The sequence below is a fragment of the Sinohyriopsis cumingii genome, chromosome 15 (assembly GCF_028554795.1).
Source record: "Sinohyriopsis cumingii isolate HCF-2022 chromosome 15, ASM2855479v2, whole genome shotgun sequence".
Lineage (NCBI taxonomy): Eukaryota > Metazoa > Mollusca > Bivalvia > Unionida > Unionidae > Sinohyriopsis > Sinohyriopsis cumingii.
The window spans coordinates 146,959,512-146,969,547 of NC_142975.1; the positions used below are offsets into that span (position 1 = coordinate 146,959,512).

At 35.3% G+C, this 10,036-nt stretch overlaps 1 protein-coding gene across 1 annotated transcript; it reads left to right on the top strand.

The window, feature by feature from the left end:
- The first annotated feature begins 1,728 nt into the window (after positions 1–1,728).
- LOC149783010 (H/ACA ribonucleoprotein complex subunit 3-like) lies at positions 1,729–6,337 on the top strand. The gene is made up of 2 exons (XM_089934582.1): positions 1,729–1,879; positions 5,745–6,337. Exons 1-2 carry the CDS (start codon positions 1,826–1,828, stop codon positions 5,883–5,885), a joined length of 195 nt encoding a protein of 64 aa, XP_089790708.1. The 5' UTR covers positions 1,729–1,825; the 3' UTR covers positions 5,886–6,337.
- Positions 6,338–10,036: the final 3,699 nt, after the last annotated feature.

Here is a 10,036-nt window from a genome sequence, read left to right on the forward strand (position 1 = left end):
ATTCAACGATGTTCATTTTTAGTGCATTATAAACACAAACATTAATAATAATCTGCACACCTTTATTCATAATTTCTAAGTCGATGTTTCTCTAGTGTAGATCAAAAATGTACAAAAAAGCTGGGTAGGCAAGAATGTGGAAACAGTGTTACAACTCGAGATTAAATATGTGGCTATCAGAAGATCAGAAGATTTTATTGGATATTCAACAAATAAAACAGTCACATACAAATCTTAAATTACATGCATAAAGACAAGTCCAATTATGGAATTGAGAACTGTTACCGAAATGTAACATCTATAAGAAAATTATGTGAAAGCAATCGAACTTCTTTTTACTGTTGGTCCAAAAACCATAATGTGAGATCCATGAATAATGTGTATTCATCAAACAGCATACATTTTCTCTGTGCAAAAAAAAAAACAACTCATTTAGACAGGTTTGATGGTTTAATCACCAATTATTTATGTTGAAACATTATGGAAAAGTGTTCATCATATAAGTAAGTAATTCAAGGTATTTATTTTCAAAATCCTCATCTTTAGATGACATGTAAATTTTTTCACTACAAACAGTAATTAAAAAGATACATAAATTATCCGTGTAGAAATTGCTCAAAATATCAGAAAACGGAACAAAATAGTTCATTAAAAGATATATGAATTTGAAATAAAAGTAAAAATGATTATGGTTAAATGTTATGAGTGAAGGGAAGAAAGTGGCACAAGTATCATATCTCAAGTTTACCGATTATCGCGTTGGGTAGTTCAGTCAGGAGTGTCTCATTAATCGCTACAAAAAAATGTTAACATCGTATGACACATCAAGCTCTGTTGAGACTGGATGCATGGGAAAGCGATGTGATTGCAGAGACTTGTATTCGGGTCTCAAATGGAATTATCAGATTGTTGTTACGTAATAAATAATAATTATACAGATAATATGTAAAGGAAGTTTGAAAATCACAATGTGATCGCCGAGTCTTTCCTGATACCGGCACTGCAATCTGTATAATCTGCAACGGTCTGACGTTTGCTATCAGTGGTTCACTGGAATCTTGGTGTTAATCTTCACTGACCAGTGCTTCATTTTTTGCAGCCTTGTGTTTTAGCAATATATTCAAATAATGCCATTGACAAAGAAGGGAATACATACGGGTATTGAAGAAAAGCTGTCATGAAAGGAAAACTGCGTGTACTTTTTTATTATTATTATCATTATTATCATTATTATTATTATTATTATTATTATTATTATTATCACTGAACAATTGATATGGAAATTGTAACTAATCTGAACCACGGGACCACACATTTTTTGTGATGTAAATTCCAAAATAAATACAGAAATTACTTGACATGCCATTTTTGCATCTATCTTTGTATTTAGATCACTAAAATAATTGTCCGCGCATAATTCTTGATAGTTACATTTACACTGTACGGCTATTTAAATTGCTGATTTTCACGAAGTTCATTCATCCCGGCATTATTAAAAAATATATATTTATTAGTAATAGATTAATCATTAAACTTATGCAAAAATTGTATTAAACACTATTAATAGTAAATGTTATTTTCTTTATATAAAAAATGTCGCAAATTTCACAATTTCCAACTATGGTATATACGATATTGCGTTTCGCTGTTTCTATTACGTTCCGGCGTTTCGGTGCGTTCCGGTGTTTCTATGCACCGATAACCATTGAATTGGCTCCCGGTTTGAAAATTAGCAGTTGCTTTCACTAAGAACTTCCGGTTCTTGCGACGTGCTGTATTGACCCTATCACTGTCGCAATTTTCCGTTCTCGAAGTAATTTAAACAATGTTTCTTATGTACTACTTAGATGAAAATGGGGAGCGCATCTATACTTTGAAGGTGGGTAGCATAAAACGGATTAAGTCAAAGCGTGTAACGTAATAACTAGTACAGAACACGTTAGTCCTACGATGTAAGACAAAGCACATGTCTATCTATCTATAAATACGTTGACGCAGTCACACTTGACTATTAAGCAACTGGTGGTACGTGGTCAGAGATAAAGTAAAGATGGAAGTGATAGGACAGTCAGAAGAGTAATGATAGGAAAGGCAGAAATAAGTAAAAGTGTGTCAGTGTACGTTTTCGTCCCTTCATACTCGGACCAATCCGGCTACCGTAACGGCAATGAAATATGGAACCTCAACCGGCATAGCCCTGAGAATCACTAGGTCTTACCTGTAACTGACTAGTTCATTAGAATGTGATTTTGGAAAGCTCCAGCTTGTGAGATACCAAGTCAGGAGCTTCTGCAATTATTGATGGTAATTTGTTCCAAGTCCCTATTGTACATGAGAAGAAGCTGAACTTAAAACAATTTCTCGATGCTGACTTTAATTGGAACTTTTTCCTGTGGTTTGCCCTAGTTCGGCTATATGCCAGGGTCAGGTATTTGTCCACTAGGTTGTTCGCAATCTTGTACATCATGGTTAGCTGGGCCTTGGTTCGCCTGGATTTTAGTGATTCCCACTGGAGATGGTTGAGCATTGCACTGACACTGTTTTTGTTTAAGTGCTGCTCCTCCTAAATTACGTAGCAGATTGCCTTTACACTTTACACACACATTTGACCCATGGCCCAATTGGTCCTAAATGAAAATGGTGCTACTTAGTCATTCATATTGCCACCACAGCAGCTATCTTGAAGAATAGCGGAGAACTTGCCCTGGGAGAACTCATCCCAGGTGTCGGGAGAAGTCGCCCCAAGGATCATATATAGTAATTCTGAGATGTCGCCACATGGTTGTTAAGGCTTTATTTATTGTTGTTTTTCTTCAACTTAATAACTTATTAAATCTATAAAATTTGCTGTTGTTCAACTTTTCCATTTGATATCTATGCTTCTGTACTTAACAAAAAATAAGTGTTATCTGTCCCTTTTGCTCTGCTCTTCAAATCATTAGATGCATTTTATTTGGAAAAATAGATAGGGTGTAAGCATGATGTGATGTCTGCAGTTTTATATATGATTCTGAAAGGGTTCCAACCTAATAACCTAAGTCATCCTGAGATGACTTTATGGCATGGACCTCTATAACCCAAAATCGACTGAATTGGCGATGACCATCAATAAGCCAAATGGTTATAGTATCATCTCTCTAACTGAACAATTTAATCTGATTGTTCATTGAGATTTGCTAACCATTGACGAATGATACTTGTACTCGATAAAAAGCATCATTGACGCCTACTCAGGAAATGCAGTCGCTACAGAGTTCATCATCATGGCTAATGCGCAGAATTCAGACGGTTTCTGAAAGATCACTTGCACTATGCACATCATTTAGTTTATTTATTCTTTTTTGTCAGTTTTTGTAGTTTTAATATTTCTCAATAATAACAAACTATTTCAAGTTGAACGAGAAGTTTAAAAAATATTTCACTACTAAATTACTGAGGCAAAATAAACAAGATTACATTATTTTATTATACATAAAAACATCATGATCACGCGTACTAGCAGAATTTTGTTACCTTAAATGCATATTTGAACTGCTCGACATACTTGGGACATAATGAGAAGATCATCTTTAAAAACAAATTTAAATCCTGGACTAAACTGAATAATATTTCATATAGCACAGTGCTATCCAAAATATAGCCTCCACTAGTCCACCCTGTTTAAGACTTGCAGCACACATATTCATGTCCATGTGATACATGTTTGCTTTTACCATAGACCTGTTTCTATGCATGTGATGCTGCAATCTATGACCAACACCTTAAAAAATGTACACAAGGTTTATGGTTTGGTCATCTGAAAAGTTTAATATTACCAAATGGGTGGGTGAAAGCGATGAAAAGTGTAATCGCTTTGATATTTTCAGGAAGAGATAATCATGCACGTATTATTTTAAGTTGATGCAGATGTAATTTATCTGATGCAGTAATTCTATCAGTCCACATGAGAAATACTGCGAAACTGTTCCTAAAAGCCCAGCAAAGACTGCTTCTCAGTTTAATTACTAATTTTGTCCATTTTGACCCAACTGTCCTTTTAAAGAAGTTGTTGTGAATATAAATAAAGCATCGTGTCACCAGAGAGCATGGACCAATACAATGGTTTGAGCAAATGCGCTAGCAGTATGATATTACCATACTGAAATTATGTCCATAATCACCCAAATAGCACTGAATATTTGGAAATGAAAACTAAGCTTAAAGCCACATGAACTAACTTTGGAATAGTTGAATTAACAGCAATAATAATCATAGGTTAATTAGTGAAGATATACATGTACACAGCATAGAAAAAAAGGGTAGGGCTAGTTAGTACATGTATGTGTGGAAGCATGAATTATTTTTCTTTATTCATATTGCAGTAGCAGTTAATTTCTCTTTGACATCCATCATATAATCATCATCTTTTGAAATTCAGCCATAATGCCTGTTAGTATTTTAATAAGTTTTGAAATGGGTGTCTGAAGCAGATATTATTGTATATACTGTATTATATAACCTCCACTTTTGTACATTGGTTTTAATTTTAAGCGGAATTTCTTCATTCTTTTTCACATTTGTTTAAGCCATACTGTATTTATCTATATCCATAAGCTTAGCACATCTATCAATAGTGCCTTATATATTGCCAGAAAGTGCTAAGCAAAATTAATGAGTTTGTCTGTCTGAATTCATTGTTTCAGACTAATTAGTTTTATGGTGGTTTTTTTTCTTTCTTCAACTTGCTTGGATCCAACTTGTAAGCGACAACAGTAAGCATTTTCATTCATCAGGAAGAGTTTATTTTGAAATCTCAAAGTACATTGACCATCAGCTATTGGAAACGGTCCTAATTTAAGTCCTTTAGAACTGTATTCTCTACAGATTGCATAGGGTGTAAGCTGGGAGATGCTAGAGCTGTTATACACAATTATATCACTTAATATAAATATGTTTTCGCAAACTAGCATCATTTTAGTTTCAGGATGTGCAGTTTCATGACATTTTCATTCAACAGTAAATGTGCATTTTGAAATGTTGAAGCATGACATTGCACAGTAGCTGGCAGGAACTGTCCTGACAGACTGTTGTTGATTTGAGGCAGAATGCTACAATAACAGTTGTAGCAGCTGACTTCAAAGTCAGTATGACACTCCTCAGTATGACACTTCTCAGTATGACACTCCTCAGTATGACACTGTGTGGTGATGCATGTGCCATATATACTTGCTTATAAGTCGTGTCAAACTGCAAACAACAAAGATCCTGATCTGCCATAGCATAATGTTCCTGCAGATCAGGGTCTATGTTGTTTGTTCTTCTGTTTACTCCTAGCAAACTGCACAAACCCAGACCTGCCAGTGCATTATGCAATGGCAGATCTGGGTCTGTGCAGTTTGCAGTTGGATTCAACTTATAAGTGAGTATATATATGGTAGATTCACACAAAAAAGTGGCAGCAGAAATTAACTTTTTATTTAAAAATCACTATGTTGAAGGATATTGTTGAGAAGGTGGAATATTCCCAGATCTTTCTGGTTCTGTCACAAGGCAGAAAGTTTTGGCTTATAATTGACTTTCCCACCTTAAACAGATTTCTTCGAGAAGAATACTTTTGAAGATGGAGACTACCAGCTCAGTTAGGTTGATGTAGATGGAGAACGTACTATGATTATAGCCAAGTTGATTTAGATTTATGAAGTACAGTGGTTGTAGAAGTGAAGTGTGTACTTAATTATTTTGACTCCTGAGTTCTTCTTTTTCAGAGAACAGATCCAAAAGGTCAGCCCACTATGTCAGCACATCCAGCCCGCTTCTCCCCTGATGACAAGTACTCACGTCAGCGGATCACAATAAAAAAGAGATTCGGAATCCTCCCAACACAGCAGCCAAAACAACAATACTAGCATTAAGAACAGTTCAGGATAATTTTCCTCATGAAGAAAACTGCATTGGAACTGCAGTAAATGATATGAAGACATTCTGTAGAATTCAAGAATTATTCAGTCACTATAGTTATGTATTATTGCAGAAAATGGACACTAATGTAATCCTGGAACAATTTGACAAGTTGTTTTAGATATCCTAAATTTTGTGTTCAGAAAACTTATTATGCAACATAAGTATGTGAATGTACATCATGAATTAGTTAAGAAAAAAGATCTTAATTGCTTTCTCTCAGCAAGTGTTACACACTTTGACTATTTGGAATTAAAAACTTTAGTGATAAGACGAGTCTTATTGGTCAGAATAGAGTTATAGATGTGATCTCTAGTGAAATTCTGGTTTTGTACATGAATCATTTAGTCTACATTCATCCATTTCCTACATGTGCAATAAATGTCCATATTTACTCAAAGACTTACCTCCTTGTTAATCTTATACCTACCAGTATATGCAGCTTTAAATTTTTAGTATTTCCAAGCTTGTAAAAGTTGAGACAGATCTTCTGCCCTGATTGGTATCTTTGAAGCTCAATAAAGAGATTCTGTTCTGTATACTAGTATTGGATATGTTTGCAGACAATTGAGGTTAAGTTCTTTTAAAACACATTTGCTGTCTTGCTATGTTTTTAGCTGTTTGATTTTATAAGTTTGTTATCAATGTATGCTTCCATGTCCATGCATGGCATGACTATCTCTGTCCCTATCAGCATCCATCACCATGCACGGCATCAATATGTGACCCTATCTGAATCCATGCCCATGCATGGCATAACTATCTCTGTCCCTCTCTGCATCCTTTGGACATTGTTGATGTGGTTTAATTAGACACCTTGATAGGTTTTACTTTATAAAAAGTACAATTTTTTTTTTTACTTTACTATGTTTCATCTAATTTTTTAATACATTTTTCAATGCAAACCCAAACTTTTTTGTTTGTTGGTTTTTAATTATTTTTAAAAGAAAAATGGTGTGCTAATTTAGTAGGTAGTAGTTATGTCATTGTCTATGAATTGAGCATTGTTGAGAAGAAGCTGCCTCCCTTGTTTCAAGCAAAATAAGGGGCAATAAAGAACCTAATTTTTTTAAAATGCCTGTACCCACCCATAATTGTTTAACTAAATGTAATTCCAAATTTCATTATCATTAAATCGATGGCTAGTCATACTGATGGTTATATATGCTGATTGGGAATAAAATTAATTTTGATATGTTCATGTATGTCTAAATCAGTGACTAACACCTTAATGTGTTACACCCTTACCAGTGTCCACACAAAACTGTCACAGTAATGGTTACTAGGTAGGAAATGACACAGGTTGGCATTGTTTTCTTCATTGGTTATTGTACATCAATCAGTAGGAAAAATTACACGGATCTGGTGGCAGAGTTATGTTACAGAATAATTTGGATGATGGGTATTTTGCTTACCAGGTCATAAGGCCAAGTTGCTTAAGTTGTTGTACTGTGTTATCAATTAGGATGCCCCATTTTTTTATCTGGTTTTGATCAAACATGGAACATAACGTTTTTATCTAAAGTTTCTGAGATATAGTAGAAGCTGTTGTAGAGGCAATCAAGTTTTTATCTCAGAGGCAAACCGTGAATCTGTACGGTCCAGTGGCATCAGCCCAGATGACCACCAGACCTAATTAAAAAAATTAGTGCAGCCTGTTGACATCGCCAGTGAAATTTGTTAAGTAAAAGAATTTCAGTAATTCTTATCCATATGTAGGAGTCACAGATCAAGTGACCCTAGGCTGTGTTGCTTATGTAATTAGGAGAATAGAGAGATGCATAAGGTAGAGGTCAGATGCTCAGAATCCCCTCCTCCAATTATATATTCTGCTAATGTTGATGTGATTGGGGAATGTATTTGAAGGAGAAAGCAAATTTTTAAGTATGTTGTGTTTCTCTGAGAATACTTACCCAATCACATTAAAAACCATTCCAACCACCTTGTCATGCAAGCATCCTCATTAGTATATTGCTCAGCTTAAAAACTAGCAACACCTGGCGGTGGCATGGGGAAGTAATGGGCAAGAGTTATTGTACTTTGTCTCTTTGAGATGGACATGGAAAAGATGATTTTCGTCCTTTAGTAGGATTGGATTTGCGAGGTAGTAGGCTTATATCCCCTAACTTTAATGTGATTGAGGAATGTATTCTAGGAAAAACAAAAATTACTTAAAACATTTGCTTTTTTTAAACAATTATTGATGTCTATTTGCAATTAATTTTGCTTTTAGCCCATGGTCATTGACCAGAAGAACATATTGGATGGTCTTTTCTTTCATCATCCATTAACACTGTTCTCCTAAACTACTTGGAAGATTGCCATGAAATTTCTTATGATGTCTTGTTGGTACCATTACATGGTACCATGCATGTATTAGACTATGGAATGTCAATTTAACATAGCTGTTTGTTTCACATTAGCTTAATACAGGAGGGTTGTGCACATTTTTTTCACAAGCACTGTTCGGTTGAATTATGACGTTCTCATTCGTTAAGAGTTATCAATGGAATAATAGCTACCATGTCATACTCGTGATTGAGACATTTCAGTTTCAGATCACACTCGTGGAAAACATATTTTTTTTTTCAGTTTCAAATCACATATTGTCCTTTACAGTTGAGTAAACTTCGAGTTTAGGCTGGTTGTACATGAAGATGAAAGTGAATCTGATGATGTACGCTTGCTATCAGTTATAATTAGAGTCACACATAATTCTTTCAGATGTAATTTGGTTTGAAACTGCCTCAGTGCTTTCTAGTCATTTTGCCATGCTAAGGGATCATAGGGGGTTGCAAATTCAAACCATCGTACATGACATTGTCCAAACATGTCTGTTGACTGTAAGAAATTAATGTACTACAGTCTAAAATCAGTAGCATGCGTATAATCTTAAATAAAAACAGATTGACATGCCCAACTGAAACGGAGACTGTTTCCTTTTATATTAGACAGTTATTGTAGTATATGTAGTAATGGTAAACATTTCACCAATTGATGCTTATACTGTTATGAAAGAATTTATGAGCATATCTACTGTGGGAATCATATTATCCAAACAATGCAGTGTTTGTAACATTACAGAAAGGATTACATCAACTGTTTTGCTTAATTGCATCATACATGTATGTCAAAAGGCTCAAAAGATGTTTTAAATACATATCCAAGTGTCTTCATAAAGTAATCAAGTAAGGGATTGTATCAGAAGAACAATAACAACTCAGTTAATGTTAGGACAAAAGTCGTGAAAAGTAATTGTTTGAAAGTATATAAAAAAAGAAATTGAACTTGTGGCCACCAAGTGGAGATCTTGAAAGGATTCGTGAAGACAGCAACGACATTAAGTGAAGACAACGAAGATTAATAAGAGAGATGCTTTCTACATTATAATATAATGGCATCCACACTAGACTTATTGGGAAGATAGAAGCAGCTCAAGCACTTGGAGAATTCCCAGAGGCTTTATTAAAACGAAAGTGTGTATTCGACGGCGGGCCAGGACAGCAGTGAATAAAAGGGTCCTGTTTGGTTGCAGCTGGGTTTCTGAGAATTTCTCTCATTTGCTGATATACTCAGAGGCACCACCATTTCGATGAATCCTTGTTAAGATGGTCGTTGCGAATGTTGCTCAGACGTTTGCCCACGGTGGAAATGAGAAACTGCAGCGAGTCAATTAACTGCAGTTGTCCCAGTGTAAATGTCATTTCTCTTTCCATGTTGGGGATTATGCTTATTAGCCTCTTTAATGCTACTGCAACTCCTTGCATAATCAGGGGGATATCATATGCAGTGATGTTTGTTTTACTTCGGTAAATTTGCAGCTGTACATTATATGCGCTGTGTGCGGCTCTCCAGTACGCACCAGTGATATGACGGTGAATTAGGTAAATTTGCGACTGCATGCGCTGTGTGCGACATATTGTGCACGCACCAGTGATTAACAGTGATAATGGACTTTGGCATCAGTCCCAAAGGGATTATCATAGATCCAGCAATGAGTTCTGTTGAGAACTCGCGTGTTATCACGGGTTATGGTCGTGTCTGTGGTCGAGGAGAGCTGTTGTCGGGGTTTCTTTCGCTCTAACCTCGAGTGATTTAA